Source organism: Vombatus ursinus, unplaced genomic scaffold (genome assembly GCF_900497805.2).
Source record: "Vombatus ursinus unplaced genomic scaffold, bare-nosed wombat genome assembly UNPS02014807.1, whole genome shotgun sequence".
In the NCBI taxonomy this organism is placed as follows: Eukaryota; Metazoa; Chordata; class Mammalia; order Diprotodontia; family Vombatidae; genus Vombatus; species Vombatus ursinus.
In genome coordinates, this window is record NW_020954585.1 from 23204263 (window position 1) to 23222532 (window position 18270).

The following is an 18270-nucleotide window of genomic DNA, read 5'->3' on the forward strand; positions in this document are numbered from 1 at the left end:
ACCCAACCTTTTGATTACTTCTATTCCCTCTCTCCAGTTCTGTCTCCTTTGAGGCAAAATGTCCAAAACTGCATGGAATTTTCTGGGATAGGTATCTCATAGTCTGGTACTCTTCTTGGTGGTCATTTCTTTCATAATCTATGTCTTTGCACAAACTGTTGCACCCCCTTCTAACCTGTGCTTCTCAGAACCCCTAGTTTGTTTCAAAGTTCAGCTCAAAAGCTAATGCTAGGAGGCTTTTCCTGACCTCCCTTTCACGTTGCGGCCACCTCCCCTCGCCCCAGCTTCTAAGAACCTCCTGCCAAAATTACCTTGTATTTATTTTGTATGTTTTGTGTACCTTGTATGTGTCCATGTTGTCCCCCGAGATCTTTGATGATGGGGACTGTTTTTGTATCACCAGTGCCTGATAGGAAATTCACAAATACAAGCTGACTGATAAAGCTTTGGGGTGAATACTTTAGGGAACAGCAGGCAGTGACTCCTAAATCCTTTTCTTGTGTCATAACCACCTTCTCTCCTAGGTCATTTATAAGAAACACCCTTAGCAGCAATAGTAATCCTCTTGTTTATACTTCAGTGTCCAGAGAAGTATCCATTGGTCACTACTTCTGGTCACTAAACTACTTCCTTATTAATAACAAAACATACAATTAAAAAAAACAAAACACTTAAGTTAGCAACCTTGTTGAAAGTCTAAATAAATGACATCCTTGTGTTTCCCCTTTGATTACATGTTTATTTACTTCCTCAAAAGGTTGAAAAACCTTACTAGAATTACCTCTGCCCAGATGCTGATTTCATAATGGCACTCCTTTCACAGGGACAGGGGTACAAGTGGTGGTTTTTGTCTTGTTTAGTTTTAAATACGAAAACCAGCCTGTTTTATAAGCAAGAATTCCTAGTGACATTCACTGGCTTTGTGACTCGTGGCACTGTACTATGCTCTTTAGGTCTCAATAGAACAGCTATATGATGGTCCCAAGCCTTCTCTTGATCCTGGACAATTGCATAATGAATACCTTGGGTTCACCTTTCTTCCAAGAAGCTCAAAGCATCCAAAGGGAGCCTCTCTTTGGTTGTCCTAATAATAGCTCTTAGTTGGTAGAAGGACTTTTTTTTTTTAAAGCATTTATTAAGAGCCTATTACCTGGCAGCACTGGGCTAGGCAGTGGGGACAAAAATACAAGGAATGAAACAATCCCTACAAGTACATTTACAAATATATAAAGAATAAATGTACAAATAAATACAAGGTAGTTTGGGAGCTACACTATATGCATGTAAATGTGTGTGTATGTGTGTGTTTGTGGGCTTATGTGATATATATATATATATATGTGCACATAGAATGGTTGGGAGAAATCAGGAAAGGTTTCGCATAGAAAGTGATGATTGAACTATCTTGAAGGAAGAGGGAGGGCATCTTAGTAAAGATCTTTATCTTTACTAAAACCAATGTTGTAAGGTTCCCTGGGAGGCAGTGACAGGCGCAGTGTAGGGACTTCAGTCTCTTAATCAAAAGTCCTGTGATCAGTCTTCTTTGTTTTTAAAGGATCCTGAAAACCAATGTGACCAGTTGTATATCATGCATCAGATAGACAGATCAATTCAAAGACTAATTCTGTTCCAGTCTGGGGAATAGGCCACGTGGCAGAGGGGCAAGAGCTCTGGATTCTTAACTCAGAGCGACTGCTAACTAACCACATAATCTTAAGAAGTTATTTCATTATTCTAGGCCTCTGTTTTCTCGTCTATAAAATGAATGGCCAACCAAGATTTCTGAGGTCCCTTCTAGTTTTAATTTTAATATCTATTTGCTGCTTCAAGTGCAAAGGGATGTGAAGAAAGGGATGAGGCCCAGACTTGAGATTTCATTGCTGTAGGGAGTTCTCTCTGCCTACGAAGGTCAAGAGCTTCTCTGCATATTATAGTAAAGGAAAGTTGCCTGGAACAATGGTATCAAACTCTTTGATACTTTGGATGCTGCAAAACTCCTCAGTGTGGCCAGAACCAGATTAAAATGTAATTGGGACGGCAGGGATCCACTTCTACTTGAGATTGACACCACTGGCCTATAACCCTTAAGGGATCAAATGACTCACTCAGGGTCACATAGCCAGTATGTCAGATGCAAAACTTGACCCCAGGTCTCCCTGGCTTCTAAGCTGGTTGACTTATCCAATACACTGTGTTGCTTCTAACTGGAGGAAAAGGGAGATGGTCTTGAGGTTCTCACATTTCAACAACAACCTAAAGAAACTTTGATTGAGTCTGGGGTTTAGTTAAAAATCATCAACAACAATTTTTGGAGTTTAGCATGTTAGCCTCCTTCGCTCCAAGTTTCTGGCTATGATTTGCTTCAGTTTAGTTCAACGCCTGAAAGATACAGGTATTTATCCAAATGGTTTAATTTTCCACATCCCTTTCTGATGGAGTATGTCTCTCCAACTTGTGCATGTCAAATGGAAGGGTGAGAAGATGCCTTTTCTGCATCTATCCAGGGGTCATGAAAGTATCAGTCATCTCTAGTTTTATTGCTGTTATATAAGATGAGAAAACTCAGACCTGGAGCTGGAGGGAAAGTAACTGAGTCGAGGTCCCTGGCTTTCTGGTGCCTTTCACAGGAAATCTGCGGGACCAACGCCTGGAAAAATGGTGAAAGTCAGTCAAGCTTCCTTTCAGTGACTCCCACCACACCTTTCTGCCTTCTCCCCTGTCTCCATGCTTGTATGAAAGTTATGAAAGTTCTTGCACCACACCCCATGCTCAGGTCTCTTATGTTGCTCCAGTTCCCTCTATTCATTGAGGAAACTAAGTAATGGTAGAGTTTCAACTGGGATTCTTAACCCAGGTCCTCAGCTTATACAACACAGGTCACTCTTTGTGCAGATGCTTTGTGTTTTAATAAAATCCATGACAATTTCCCCCCTCCCCTGCTTTCTCTCTGAAGCCTTGCAGAGGAAGGGCACCAGGAGCTGAGACAGATGGCCTTCAACGAAGATTTACGAGCAGTCCTGCTTGGTCAGCAGTGTGGGGCCTGCATGAAACATTGCCCATTTTTAATGGGCTCTTAGACAGGCCACAATCAATCCTTCCTCCATCTGCCCCCCCCCACCCCACCCCCCAGACAGACAGACAGACAGACAGACACACCACACTCTGCTTCATGACAGTACCAGCTCTGGGTTTCCCTCACAGAACAGTAAATAGTAGTCATTCTCCTGACAATCCCTAAGGCTTACTTAGCAGCTCACCTGAGGATCTGGGTTCCTTAAGCACACCCTGGCTGATAGAAAGTTATAATCTCCAAGGGCCCCATGAGGATTTTTCCCCATTAACAGTGAAAAAAGCTTTCTGGTTTCTGCAGAAGGTTTACTTACTTTCACTGAACTGGAGTAGCTCAGAACACATTTCCCAATAGCCATAATTTTTTTTCCCACCACAAATGAATGATATGTAGACTCGGCTTCTAATACATGAAAATTTCTTTCACACAAGCTATTGGCTTTCTTTGCCTGGAGGCTGCCAGAATCCCAGATGTCTTCGGCTGGAATCTGTTTCCTTTCTCAGTTCTACCAACCTCCCCCTCCCCTCCATCATGTTTTCAACCTGATGACTGAAATTGTTGCTAATGCCTATGTTGTAGCTGAAATGATTTTACAAGGGTCATTAGCCATCTCCTAAACATACCCAGGATGTAGGATAGAGCAAAAGCCCCATTAATAAGTGTACAAAGGCTGCCTGTCTGGGGCTGCTAGGTGCTGATGGAACCAAGTTCTTTTCTAACTGAGCTTTGTCTGAACAAAGGAATCAATCAATCAGCATGCATTATTAAGCACCTACTATAAGTCAGGCAAATGACATCCGGGGCAATTTGACATAACAGATACAGTGCTGGACTTGGAGCCAGGAAAACCTGGGTTAAGAATCTGCTTCTGGATGTATTACTAAGTCATATTAACTCTATGGGCCTCAGTTTCCTCATCTGTAAAATAGGGATATAATACCTATAATATTTACAGGGTTGTTGTGAGGTTCAAATGACAACAAATGTGTAAAGCACCATATAAATGTCTGCTACCATCAGCTGAGTCCACACCTGCCCAACTGAGAGTCAACACCATCTTCCTTGGTCAACAGAAAAACAGAAGGGGCAGCTAGGTGGTGCAGTGAATGGAGCAGCAGCCCCGGAGGACTTGAGTTCAAATCCAGCCTCAGACACACAACACTCGCTAGCTGTGTGACTCTGGGCAAGTCACTTAACCTCAATTGCCTCACTTAAAAAAAAAAACAAACCAAAATCATTATGGCTGAAAGAGGCCTGAAGAGATCGTCTTGTTCATCTTCCTCATCTTCCTCATCTTACAGGGGAGGAAATATATGAAGTGATTTGCCTGATGTCACTGAGTTAGCTTCAAAGCCAGGTCCCTTGATTCCCAGTTCTGTCCTCCAGACCACTCTGACACTCAAAGTAATTAAGCAGTTGCCGATTTTTTTTCCTTCTATAGGAAAAATGATGAACTTGTCTATAAAAATACCCTCCTCATCGCTCTATGATAATGATTAATATCAGCACCCTAGGGGATTCCCGCGTGGGTCAACATGAGATCGGTCTGGGTGACCACCACGCCAGCATTTATCAGGGATTCCCTCTTAATTTTTTTCTTTTTCTGGAGGCTATCAGGATTAAGTGACTTGCCCAGGGTCAAGAAGTTAGTAAGTGTCTGAGGCTGGATTTGAACTTAGGTGCTCCTGATTCCAGGGCTGACACTCTATCCACTGTGCCACCTAGCTCCCTGGACTCCCTCTTAAAAAGATCAAAATGTCATGACTGATTTCATGTAGCTGAAATCAATCAACAAATGTTTTTTGAGCATCTCCCTGTGAAGAGAACTAAGAAGCATGGAAAAGAAAACAAAACAACAAAACAAAAGGAAAAAAGCAGAAAAAACAGTAGATTGGGAATTATAGACTTGAGTTTAGTCCCTTCTCTATTATTACTAATTATGTGACCCTAGGTAAGTCATGTCCTTTCTCTGGATCTCAATTTTCTCATTTGTAAAATAATAGAAATAGAACACGTCCTTTAAAAAAAAACAAGAATGTGTTCTTTAAGGTCTGTTTTAGGTTTCAAATTCTGAACAAATCATGTTTTCTTCCCTTAAGGAGATTACTGTTAGTCAATCAATCAATCAATCAATCAACAAGCATTTGCTGAATACCTACTATGTTCTATGAACTATTTTAAGTACAATAATTGATAATAATTAACAACAGGTGGTAATAAAAATCATTAATTATAGAGATCACTAATAATATTGACAACAGGTTTTAAATGATAATATCATTAACAATAGAGTTTGATATCTTATAGTAAGCTGAATGGGTTTCTTAATTACAGTGAAAAGATTAAATACTTACATGATTGACCACCCCAGGTAGTTGGCTGTGCTCCCCCAGTACATAGGATTGTCCAAGACGCTAAATGGAAATGTTGTCACTCTTGCTTCCTTCAAGATTCCAAAATAATCACCTATGGACAAAAACAGGACCAGGAAGGTCATTCATTCATTCAACAAATACTTATTACAGTCTACTATATGCCTAACATTTGCTAGCTACAGAGGAAGGACGAGGACAATTGGGAGAGAGCAAGATGTATAAGACATCTGCCCTCCAGAAGGAGTTTACAGCATCACTGTATATGTATGTTTAATAATAACAGAGATGGCTCAAAGCAACATGTGTCCTCATTGAGCAGTACGGAGTGATACGTGGATTTGGAGGCAGGGAAGATGACTTTACAACATAGTGGATCATTTCTCTCCAGAATTAAAAACATACAACCCCAAAACAATCCAACAGTTCACTTTGAATGATGTAGTAAAAAGAAGATAGGACCATAAATCAGGAGACATGAGTTCTAATTTAGACTTTAGCCTCAGAAAAGGGTCTCACATTCATCCAAGCTCCTAAACTGAAGGTCACCAAAGACAGTCCAAAGCCTGCACTTCCAATGACTCAGAGATTAGGAAATCAGTGTTTGCCCAGAGGGCAGGTTGTCTTTTCCCTGTGGCTCATCTCCCATTGGGATCAGGCTACAGAACTGACACTGAATGTATCTTGAGGACCCAAAAATCCACTACTAACTGCCTCAGACAACAGAGTAACACTTTCCATTCCAATTCCCCAGAATCTGGAGTAATCATCACTCACTCCAACTCCATGCTCAGTTACCATAGGACCTTGGAGAGTAGGGGCCCTGATCATTCTATAGCAGGCAAAATCTGAGTTCCTGCTCTTTTTTTATTCCTGCAATATAGAGTTACCAGACATCTGCCAAGGTGGAAACTTCTTTCTCCTGCTACTTCTCTCTTTCTTATCATCCCTATTCCCCTCAGTCCCTACCCCTTTCAAATTCTGTTGATCCTATGGTTGACCAGATCCACAGTATACTTGCTGAATACCTTGCCTCCTTGGTACTACCATCACTCTCGTTGTGGTAAGCCCAACCCTGGGTTACCCCCACCAGCTGCCTTGTCTGTTTCTACTTACATACTTATGAAGTCTGCTGAAAAAAGTCACACAACCAAGCTAAGAGTGTCTACTATAAATGAAACTCAACTGGCTCCTCACTGTCACATGGAATTCCCTAACTGATTTTCTAACAGTAGCCACAGCACTCCTTCCCATCTCCTATAGGAAATTATTCCATTCATCATTTTGACCCTGCTCTCCACTTCTTATCTTTATTCTCTCATTATCCAATGGTTCCCTCCATGTTGACTTCAAACATGTCCAGGTGTCCCCCATCTTTAAAAACTTGAGACTGGATTCCCCTCAAGCAATTCTACATCCTGTCTATTTTCCAGTCACGCTCTTAGAACATCACCTATACTTAACTGCCTTCATTTCCTTACCCTGTCTCTTACATCTCTGATGATATTTCCTCAGCTGTCCTCAGTACATGACCTTTCTGCTGCGGATGACACTGTTGGCCACTTTCTCTATCCTTTCTCCCCTCTGGGATTTGGTGACACTTCACTTTCCTGGTTTTCTTCCTACGTGTCTGATGGCTCCTTCTCTTTTTCTTTGCTGGATCATCATCCATATCACATCTCCTAAATACGGTTGTTCTGCAAGGCTCTGTCCTGGGCTTCTGTCCTCTTTTCTTTATAGAGGTTCCTTATCCACTTCCATGGCTTTATTTATCATCTCTATAGAGATGACTCATTAGACTTATAGATTCAACCCCAGTCTCTCCCACATCACCAACTACCTAGTGACATTTCAAACTGGATCTCAAATGCTGAGAGACATTTCAAATTCAACATGTCCAAAATACAACTTACTCTTACCTTTTCTTGCAAACCCACTCCTCTCTCAAACTTCCCTGTTTCTGAGGAAACTACACACCAGTCAGGTAACACACATTTATAATCTCAGTGTAGATCTCTATTTCTCATTCTCCCTTGCCTATATATTTATTCAATTACCACGTCTTGTTCATTCTACCTCCACTACATCTCTTGTATCTGCCCCTTTCTCTCCCCTCACAGTGCCACCACCTTAGTGTGAGGTGAAGCCTCAGTTTTAATTTGTATTTCTCTTATTATTAGTGCTTCAGAGGCATTCTTTAATATTGTTGATAGAGAGCATTTATTCTTTTGAAAATTGCCTGTTCATATCCTTTAATTCCTTATGTATTGGGGAATGTGGCTCTTATTCTTATAGATTTGTATTAAAACCCAATATATCTTGGATATTAGACTTTTATCAGAGATATTTCCTATAATGATTTTTCTCAACTTACTGCTTCTTTTCTAATTCTAGCTGCACTGATTGTATTTGTGCAAAAGTGTTTCAACTTTGTGTTTATTTAGTTTATTTCCTAGGTTTACCTCTACTCCTTATTTAGTTAAAAATTCTCCCCCAGTTGTACTTGTGCAAAGTATATCCTGTCACTGAACAGCCTTTCTAAGAAAAGAGGTGACCTTTTCTTTTTTTTTGAATAGTTGGGGTTTTTTTTTTTGACCCAACAGTGAATTTTAACGTGTTACTGTTCAAGTCTTAAGATTTTTCTAGACGAAAAGTGAACCTGAGACACACATATATGGGGGTTTTGTTTTTTAATAAATGAATTTTTGGAGAAGTTACATTGAATGAAAAATCATTTTCTCCTCAAAGTTAAATATAAGAAGACTGTTGAAGGGTGAAATGAATGTACTGTTCTGGACTAGCAGGTGGAGGTTTTTCTGCCCCAACAAGTTCTCCCAAAGCACAGAGAAAGTAAACTTTGCCAGAGCTCTTGTGTTTGTCCTTCATTTTCGAAGAGGACCATGACATCAGGGAGATAATGACGATTGCAATTGACTTTGATTTGAGGGAGGGAGGGCTGTGCAAGGTCACCAGCCTCACTTTCTGCTCCAGAGATCTGGGTCCAGTGGCCAGATATAGATCAGGAGGACTGGAGAATGCTCTTAATCTGGAAGTGAAAGCGTGGCAATGTTTAGACTACCCACAGGGTTGAATGATTGTGGACTCTGTAAGAGTGTGTGTGTGTGTGTGTGTGTTCAGGTGAGAAAATATTTTCGTTACCATTCAGATTCACTGAGGATATGCATATACCCAGTCAGAAAGGGTTATAACCTCCTTCCTCTCCTCTAACCCCTCAGATTTCCCTTTATTCTTCCCTATAACTGAAATAGTCTTTCATCAGCTTCTTTGGACAGGTGCTTGGCCTTCAGCTATTCTGCTCTTTATTCCCCCAAAGAAGACCTCAGAATTCCTTTGTAAAAAAGAGAGTCCATTGACAGAAGGTCATATAGACAGACTGTTGGATGCTGTCACAGCACTGAATATGACGCTTTTGCTTATTTGCAAAGTAAGTTCCAAACTAGATATTTACAGAAATAACTATGATATATAATCAAAAGGCATCAATAAGCCTCATTTTAAAAAATTAATTAGATTCCATCAGTGCGCTGTGTTTTATTTGCATTTGCAGAATTGAAATGTCTTTTTAGAAACAATTGGGTCAAATTAATTAATATTCAATGTCTATAATCTGTTTAGGATTATCCAATCTATGGACATCCACATTGTTTTCAATTCTTTGCTATTATGAAAAGTGCTGCTATTTATAAATATTCTTGTGCTCGTGGAACTTTCTTTGAGCCTCCTTGAGGTATGTACCTAGTAGCGGGATGTATGGGTCAAAGGGTATGGAAACTTCAGTCACTTTTTTCACAACTCCAAATTGCTCTCGAGGATGGTTAGACCAATTCCACAGCTCCATCAACACTATAGCCTGTCTTTCCACAACCCGTCCAACCTTGACTGTTCCCATATTTTGTTATGTTTGCCAATTTGCTGTGTGAGGTGAAACTTTAAAGTTGTTATGATTTGCTCTTATCTTAAATGATTAAGAATAATTGTTTATATGCTTTTTTTAATAGTTTGCAATTTTTTTGTAAACCTCTGATTCATATCCATTTACTATCCTCTGGGGGATGGCTTTAGTCCTCATATAGTTTTGTTATTTCCCTATATACTTTTGACACCCTTATCAGAGATATATTACACAAAGATTTTTGCCCCCATCCCTACTTAATTAAACTTTATTAGACAGAGGTCAATCCTTTAATCTGTTAAGATCTTTCACCACCTAATTTTGTCATTCGTGTGTTAGTTTTCCTCCCAGCTTTCTGTCACTTACAAATTTAGTCAGCATGCCATGCATGCCTTTACCCGAGTCACTGATAAAAAAATGTTAAACAGTACAGAGCCAAGCACAGATCCCTATGGTATTCTACTAGAAACCTTCTGCCACATAAACATGGAGCCATTAATGAATACTCTGTCTGGTGATCCAATAGGTTCTGAATATTCTGAATTCATTGGCTGGTTCACATATCTCTATATTCTCCACTAGAAAAATATGATATACTTTATCGAGAAGGTAAACTATAATCATCAACCATCATCAGAGCATTTTATACAGTGATTTAAGGTTTATAAAATGCTTTTACAAATATTATCACATCTTGTCCTCATAACAAGCCTGAGAGGTTGTGTGTGTGCACGCGTGCATGTGTGTGCTATTATTGTTCCCATTTTACAGATGAGGAAACTGAGATAGACAATTGTTAAGTGATTTGTCAAGGTTCACAGCGCCAGTTAAGGCTGGATTTGAACTCAGGTCTTCCTGATTCTAGATTAAGCTCTCTATCATGCTGTGCCACCTACCTAGATTGAGCGTACTTACAAAATTCCTTTCATCTACCTCTCTGTCACTGCCTCTTGCCCACTCATTTGCCCTAGGACACACCGTCTTTAGCCTTGTCATTAGGATCCTGGTGATCCCTGGGATACAGTACCACCAGGTGTTGCTTGTTCTTGTTAAAGACCAGGCTTCTAGAAGTTCAGCCTTCTGGAAGTTCTGAGGAACCAGCAACAATGCCTGCAGTGAGGCCAAGCAAATGAGGAAGACTTTGAAAGCGTTGGCCCAGGACAGACCTTATACCTTTTAATCACCTGCCTTCATCAGCAGATCTCCTCTCACCCTCCGATATGGTGCCTGGACTTATTCCCCAATGGTTCACATATTTCTACCTCCTCACACCCTCCCTGTCCTAATGAACAGATACCCATCCTCAATCCCAGCTGTATTCTCCCTCATTCCCATATACCTGAACCTTAGCCCCTTCCCTATTCTGGATCTGTCTGCACCTTCCACTGGGCTATCCAAAACACTTGTTCTATAATGTTCTATAATTCATTTTAGACCTCTTCATCTGATCTCGTGACTCCCCAGGCTCAACCAACTTAAGTGGTTTTGTATTGCCTTCAGAATAGAATATAAACTCCTCTGTTTACTTTTAAATGCCCTGTATGATTTGTCCCCAAATTGTTTTTCCATTTTCCACTGACATTACTAATCTTCTTATCCTCTGCAATCCAGCCAACCAGGCCTTAGTCAGGATGCATATACTAGGATTTTAGGTTTGCAAAGAGCTTTGCAAATCTTATCTCACTTGATCCTCTTAATAACCCTGGGAAGGGGGTCCATCAATTGGGGAATGGCTGAGTAAGTTGTGGTATATGATTGTAATGGAATGCTATTGTGCTGTAAGAGATGAGCAGGATATTTCAGAAAAACCAGGAAAAACTTATATGACTGAAGCAAAGTGCAGTGAACAGAGCCAGGAGAACATTGTACACAGTGAGAACAATATTGTGTGATGATCAGCTGGGAATGACTTAGCTATTCTCAGCAATGCAATGATCCAAGACAATTCTAAAGGACCCATGATGAAAAATGCTATCTACCTCCAGAGAAAGAACTAAGGGAGTCTGAATACAGACTGAAACATGCTACTTTTCACTTCTTGTTTTTTCTTTTGTTTTGTATTTTCTTTTACAACATGACTAAAATGGAAATATATTTTGCATGATTACACATGTATAACCTATATGAAACTGCTTACTGCCTCAGGAGGTGGGAAAGAGAAGGAGAGAATTTAGAACTCAAAATTTTAAAAAAACAAATGTTAAAAATTGTTTTCACATGTAACTGGGAAAATATTATTAAAAAAATAATATTCCTGGGAAATAGTTGTTATTCACATCCTCATTTTACAGATGAGGAAACCGAGGGAGACAGAGTTTAATTGACTCACCCAGAGTCACACAGCATGTAAATCTGAGGCTGAATTTGAATCCAGGTCATCCTAACTTCCTAACTTCAAGGCCAGCTCGCTATCTACAGTACAACCTAGATGCCTCACTTATATTTAAGTTAATTATAGGCCTACTATTCACATACTGTGTAACATGTTTCCAACCTTTAAATTTAATATATTTTTCAATATTTTATTTTCCAAATCAATATACAGAATTTTAATATTCATTTAAATAATGTTTAGTTCCAGATTCTCCTCTGTCCCTTCTTTTCCTCCCTCCTCAAAGAGAAGGCAAGCAATTTGATATGTTATACATGAGCAGTCATGCAAAACATAATTGTAATAGATTTTTGAAGGCAATCCAAAGGTACAACCTAGCTTAAATCACTTATTTCAAGAGAAGACCATATCTACAATCTGTGTACGTTAATTACAATATTTAAACATTTGACACCCAAAGATCATTCACACTATAAAATGTAATGTGATATTGTTTACTCAGGGCTGTTATTGAATGAAATGTCTTCCAATAATTGAAAAACAATATTTTAATCAAAGACTTATTATTAGGCTGTTTACCATATGGAAAATTAGGGAATTTAAGGTGGAAATGCTTACTGTTATTTTAATTCAGTGGACCTGCTTTAGCTCTTGTCTTTAGATAGGCTGAGGTACACTAATTCACCAGAGGATTTTGCACACTAGGAATAACTTATTTTATTCAAAGTACACTCCAAGTTAAAGGCATTCAAAACCATTAAGCATATGATTCTTATTATTTAATAAATTAAATTCATGATGCTAGAATATATTTTAAGAAAACAACTACCTTTCTTTAAAAAAAAAAGGGGGGGGGGCGTGGAGCAGCTAGGTGGTGCAGTGGATAGAGCACTGGCCCTGGAGTCAGGAGGACCTGAGTTCAAATCTGGCCTCATACACATAACACTTACTAGCTGTGTGACTCTGGGCAAGTCACTTAATCCCAATTGCCCGATCGCCCCCACCAAAAAAGACTTGATCAACTCAATGAAATGTCAAGCTTAACCAAATCCTTAAAAAGAAAAACAAAAATATTATAACCTAGATGTGCCTGGAATTATTATCAAAAGACTGAATAATATTCATTTAAACACAATCTTACCTAATCTAAACAATTTCTTTTTTAGGACTGTTGAACAAATTCCTTTTTGCACTAATTTTATTATTGTTTCTAAGTTTTCTCTTTTCCTTGACTTCCTCTTCTACCCATTGAGAAGGCAAGAAATATGCTATCCATTATACATAGGAAACCATGTAATAAAATATTTCTGTACGAGCCATGTATGAACCCCACCCCCCAAAAAATGGCAAGGAAAATAAAGGGAAGAAATATGTTTCACTCTGTATTCTGAGACCATCATGAACAAAAATTTTAAAGAGCCACTCATGATTCAAGGTTTCTAGTTGATGAAACCAATTTAAATAGGAGTTACAGTACATGTAAAATAAAAGAAAATCTCATTGCAAGAGAAATGTTTTTGTAATGAATAAGGCAAGAGATAATTATTATTCACTGGTAGCTTTTTTTTTGTGATATCTTATCAAGTCTCTTTTTTCCCCTTTCTTAATGCCAGCAAACATCATTTTTGTTTCAGAGATATATTTCTTGGAGTTTTCCCAGTATTCCATAAGTGCAGCCAGACTCTCTATGGATGATGCTTTTGTTTCTGTTGGCATCTGGATAAAAGAATCCTGGAACAAAGACAGTCTTTCATTTAGAGTCCACTCAGATTAAATCCAGTCCTATCCTTGACTCTCTTTTCAGCTATACTGTTCACACTTCTGAACCAAAATCTTCTTGCCCTCTAAACACTGCCCAATGTGAATTTGGCTCTACCCCATAATCTTACTTGCTAAACCCATCCTGTGTCTTCCTTCCTCTGACGCAGAGCACTTAGAAAAATATATCATGGACCAATTTGACCTGCTATTCTTCCTTTCATGCAAATAAAAATGAATTATGCTGATTGTTATACAAATGAAGCAAAGGGGAACTTTTGAGTTTCAAGAAGAATTTGGACTTTCAAGAGTCTAGGAATTGATTATCCCTTTGCTCAAAAAGGGTCTGCTATGCAAACACAAGAAAATGAGATGAAGTTGTTGCATTTTGAACTTCCATCTCTACATACTGGTAAAAGAGAGTTCATTTTGTGGAAAGCGTTACCTCACGAAGAAACTCATTCTGCTTGGAATATAGACTCTTCATGAGAAGCTGTTGTCATGTGTACTTAGTGTTAACATTTCTTGAACGGAGAGCCATGGAAAAGTTCCAGGGGAAAACAGCTACAGGGCTCCTAAATGCTATCTGTCGGTAGGAGTAGCAGTGTGGCTCGCTTACTTTTTTGATGATAAAGAATTATTGTGGAGCCAGGAAAGTCCAAGACACAAACCCAAAAGAAGAGATTAACTCTCTAACATCTACAAGCAAAACAACAAAGAAAAACACTGCTTGGGCACAAAGATAACTAAAATTCATGGACTTCTTAAACTTTTTCCACTCACGACCCCTTCAGTACTTCTTAAACTCACGACCCACAGTTTAAGAAGTGCTGGATTAAATGAAGTAAGAGTTTTCAAATGATACTATACATGAAAGAAGAGCTCTAGAGTGAGGAACTGGAAAAAATAAGAACTCAGACTTAGAAGCAGAGTTTACAGCTTTGTACAAGAGATATAAAACCTTACCCAAATAATAAACCCTCTGAAAATCAGAATGGATCAAATAAAAGTTAATGACTCCATGAAACAACAGAAAATATTAAAAGTTAAAAGACTGGGAAAAAAAGAGAAGAAAAGATATCAGATCTCATATTAAAAACTGACATAGAAAGCACCAAAAAATGGTATTTGTTACCAAATTTCAAAAAAGCCTGCATAAACTTTCTAGACCCATTAGAACTAGAAATTAAAGTGAAAATGAAACCACCTGAAAGAAACCTCAAAATGAAAATTCCCAGCAATGGCATAGCCATAATTCAGAACAACAACAACAAAAAAATACTGTAAGGAGCCAGAAAGAAAGAGTTTAAAAAAAAAAAGTGGTGCAGCTAGGTGGTGCAGTGGATAGAACCTGGCCCTGAAGTCAGGAGGACCTGAGTTCAAATCCAGTTTTCACAAGACACATAACACTTACTAGCTGTGTGACCCTAAGCAAGTCACTTAACCCCAATTGCCTTAAAAAAAAAAAGAGTTTAAGTACTGAGGAGCCACAGTCAAGATCACACAAGATTAGGCAGCTACCACTCTCTAAAGAGAAGAGTGTTTGGAAAGTGATATTCCAAAAGGCAAAAGATAAAAGTTTGACACGAAGAATAACTTACCTACCAAAACTGAGTGCAAACTTATAGAGGAAAAAAACAGATCTTTAATGAAATAGAGGATTTCCAAACATTCCTAATGAGAAGATTGAATAGAAACTCAAATACAAAAACAGGAGTCAAGAGGAAAATAAAAATAAAAATACATTTTAGCAATTGGAAGGGAATATACAAGGATGAAGTGTGTACTGTTTAATAGGGGAAGAAGAATCAATTGTTTAAATGACAGAAAGGGCCTGGAAAGAATAGTTTTGATACGTGATGATCTTAAAAGAAGAAAGAAAAGTGAAAGGAAAAGGGAGAGCTAAAGGAGAGAAATCGAGGTTGTGTGAAACTGTCTATCTCATATAATCTGGGAATGTAAGTAGAAGACTATACAAATGAGGAGGAAGGGGTATGCAAAGTAAGTGTCATCTGAATTTCACTTTCATTGGAACTGGTCAAAGGAATATAGAAAATATACATATATATATATAAATACAAAGAATCTGTGGAAGTCACTTAACTCCAATTGCCTCACCGAAAGAAAAAGAAAAAAAAAAAGAGATGTCCCAGAGCCAGCAAAAAAGAGATTGTGTAGGAATAGATGCCAATGGGCATCTCTGTCACACCCAGTTCTAAGTCATAGCTCAAGGTGGAATGAAGAGGGGACCTCTGTCAAGGGGTGATGTTCCAGGGTGAAGAGTGGTCCCAGGCTGTAGGCTGCATCCTGAGCAGGGGGCAAAGCCTAATGCAAGCAGCAGGTATGTGTGGGAGTTCAGTACGGTTTCAATTCCAGCCTCTAGCACAGTCTGAGGCCTGCATCAGAAAAACCAGGGCAGGAATCTTAGATGAAAAGAGAGATTCTGGTTCTGTCATTCTGAACCAGTACAACTTTCTACCTGGCTGCTAATGGTTAAATCCAGTAGAAATCTACCGGAACACCAATCAGAGTCAGGCCCACAGGTGTGTTGCTTGCCCCAAACTGACGTCAGGAACTTCCAGAGCTCAGAGCAGGAGGGCAGCTATCAGTCTTTGCTCTGGATCAGAACAATTTGGGAGCACTGCAAATTTGTGGGTCCCCACCCTGAGCTATCCCTGAGATCCTGGAATAATGCAACACTCAATACCCCCAAGAAAGCAGCAGCAGGACCCTAGAGGACACAAGCTCAGGCAAGACATTCCCCTCTGGAATTGTGAAGAGCCCTGCCCTAATATGAAGTCAGGAGTCAAAAAAAAAGCTGGAACAATGAGCAAATGAAAAAAGAATCCCATCGTAAAAAGCTATCATGGTGACAGAAGCCTCAAGACACAAACTCAAAAGAGAATAATTACAAAATATTTATAAGCAAAGCCTCATGGAAAAATGCAGTTTGGTAGGGTAGCTAGGTGGTACAGTGGATAGAGCACCGGCCCTGAAGTCAGGAGGACCTGAGTTCAAATCCGACCTCAGACCATACACTTGACACTTACTAGCTGGGTGACACTGGGCAAGTCACTTAACCACAACTGCCTTAAAAAAGAAAGAAAGAAAGAAAGAAAGAAAAAAGATAAATACAATTTGGGAACAAGTTCAACTAGATATCTTGGAAGAGATGAAGTGAGAGTTTTTAAAAGCTTAAAAATGTTTTTATAAGGGAGAAGAGATGAAGCAATGATAGCAGAGTGGAAAGAAGAGCAGTATAATCCTCACCAAATTCTTCCAAACAGATCTAGAAAATGCACAAGATTGAATCCTGATGGGAAAATCCAAGAAAAAGTCATGAGTCATTTTTCCAGCCCAGGTTGGCATAGAGAGATAGACAGATAAGTCTGTGAATGCTGGGCTTGGGATCTTATCCGAAGTGAGCTAAACACAGAGCACTCTGGCACCCAGGGAGAAGCTGTTTAAAGAGCAGCAGGATGGTGCTGACCCTAGTAACTGAACAGGGTCTCAGTTCAAACTTCTTGATGAGTCTGGAGCCTAAAGAGGAATAACCAGGGAAGGGATCCCAGAATAAAAGGAGAGCCTGCAGTTCTGGCACTCAGAACCAGCAGGTCCCAGATGGTTGATAGTGGCTGAGTTCAGCAGCAGCCTACCCACGGCTCAGACCCAACGCTCTGAACTCAGAACAAGGGGGCAGCAATAAGACTTCTCTGGATCTGATCACTTTGGGAGTACTGAAAGTTTAGAAGTCCCAGGCCTGATCTGGCACTGAGATCTATAAATAACACAATATTCGTTATCCCAAGAAAGCAGCAGCAGGACCATTCCTCCAGAAGTGTGAAGAGATCAGCTGTAACATAAAGTTTGAAGTGAGGAAGTAGGGCAGAAGAATGAGTAAACAAAAAGAATCCTGACAGAAAAAGCTATTATGGTAATAGGAAAAATAAATATGGTAAAAGGAAAGCCTCAAAGAAAAACACAGCTTGGACATACATTCAATTAGAATTCCTGGAAGAGATGAAGCACGAGTCAAAAAATGGTTTTATAGAGGAAAGGAGAGTGCTAGACGTAAAAACTGGGAAGAAATGAGAACTTTGGAAGAAGGAATGGGAAAAAGAATTAATAGCTTGGCACAAGAGGTACAAAAGCCTTGACCAATCAACAAATTCCCTAAAAATTAAAATGAATTAAGCAAAAATTAATGACTTAATGAAACAACAAGAAATATTAAATCAAAGTCAAAAGACTAAAAAAAAATGTATATCATAACAAAAACAAGTGACCTGGAAAACAGATTGAAAAGGAAAATAAAATTAAGAATTACTGGATTACCTCAAAGCCATGACTAAAAGACCCTAGACATCATTTTTCCAGGAAAAAAAAAAAGAAAAAAAAAGCTCAGATTTCTTAGAAGGCCAAATTGAAAAAGAAAGAATCCATCATTCACCTCCTGAAGATAACACCAAAATGAAAACTTCCAGAAACAAAATCCATAAGTGAAAATCCAGAGTTCTCAGGTTAAAGAAAAAAAATACTGTAAACAGTCAGAAAGAAAGAACAAGTACTAATTACTCATAATCAGGATCACACATGATTTAGAAGCCACCACTGTAAGGGAGCAGAGAGCTCAGAATACAATATTCCAGAAGGCAAAGGTTATAGGCTTATAACCAAGAATAACTTACACAGCAAAAGTGAGTATAATCCTACTGAGGGGGAAATGGACCATTAATCAAACAGAAGTCTTGAAAGCATTCCTGATGAAAGGACCAGACCTGTGTAGAAAATTCTGAAAATTTTGTGTAGAAAAATCTCTGAAATT

At 39.0% G+C, this 18270-nt stretch overlaps 1 protein-coding gene across 1 annotated transcript in view; it reads right to left on the minus strand.

Annotated features, from left to right (window-relative positions):
* Window positions 1–2562: 2562 nt before the first annotated feature.
* PEMT (phosphatidylethanolamine N-methyltransferase) overlaps window positions 2563–18270 on the minus strand; it is a 158397-nt gene continuing 142689 nt past the window's right edge. The window contains exons 5-6 of the mRNA XM_027874443.1: window positions 5425–5536; window positions 2563–2647 (exon numbers count right to left, since the gene is read on the minus strand). Coding sequence (XP_027730244.1) covers window positions 2563–2647; window positions 5425–5536 — 197 coding nt within the window. The remainder of the gene's footprint in view (window positions 2648–5424; window positions 5537–18270) is intronic.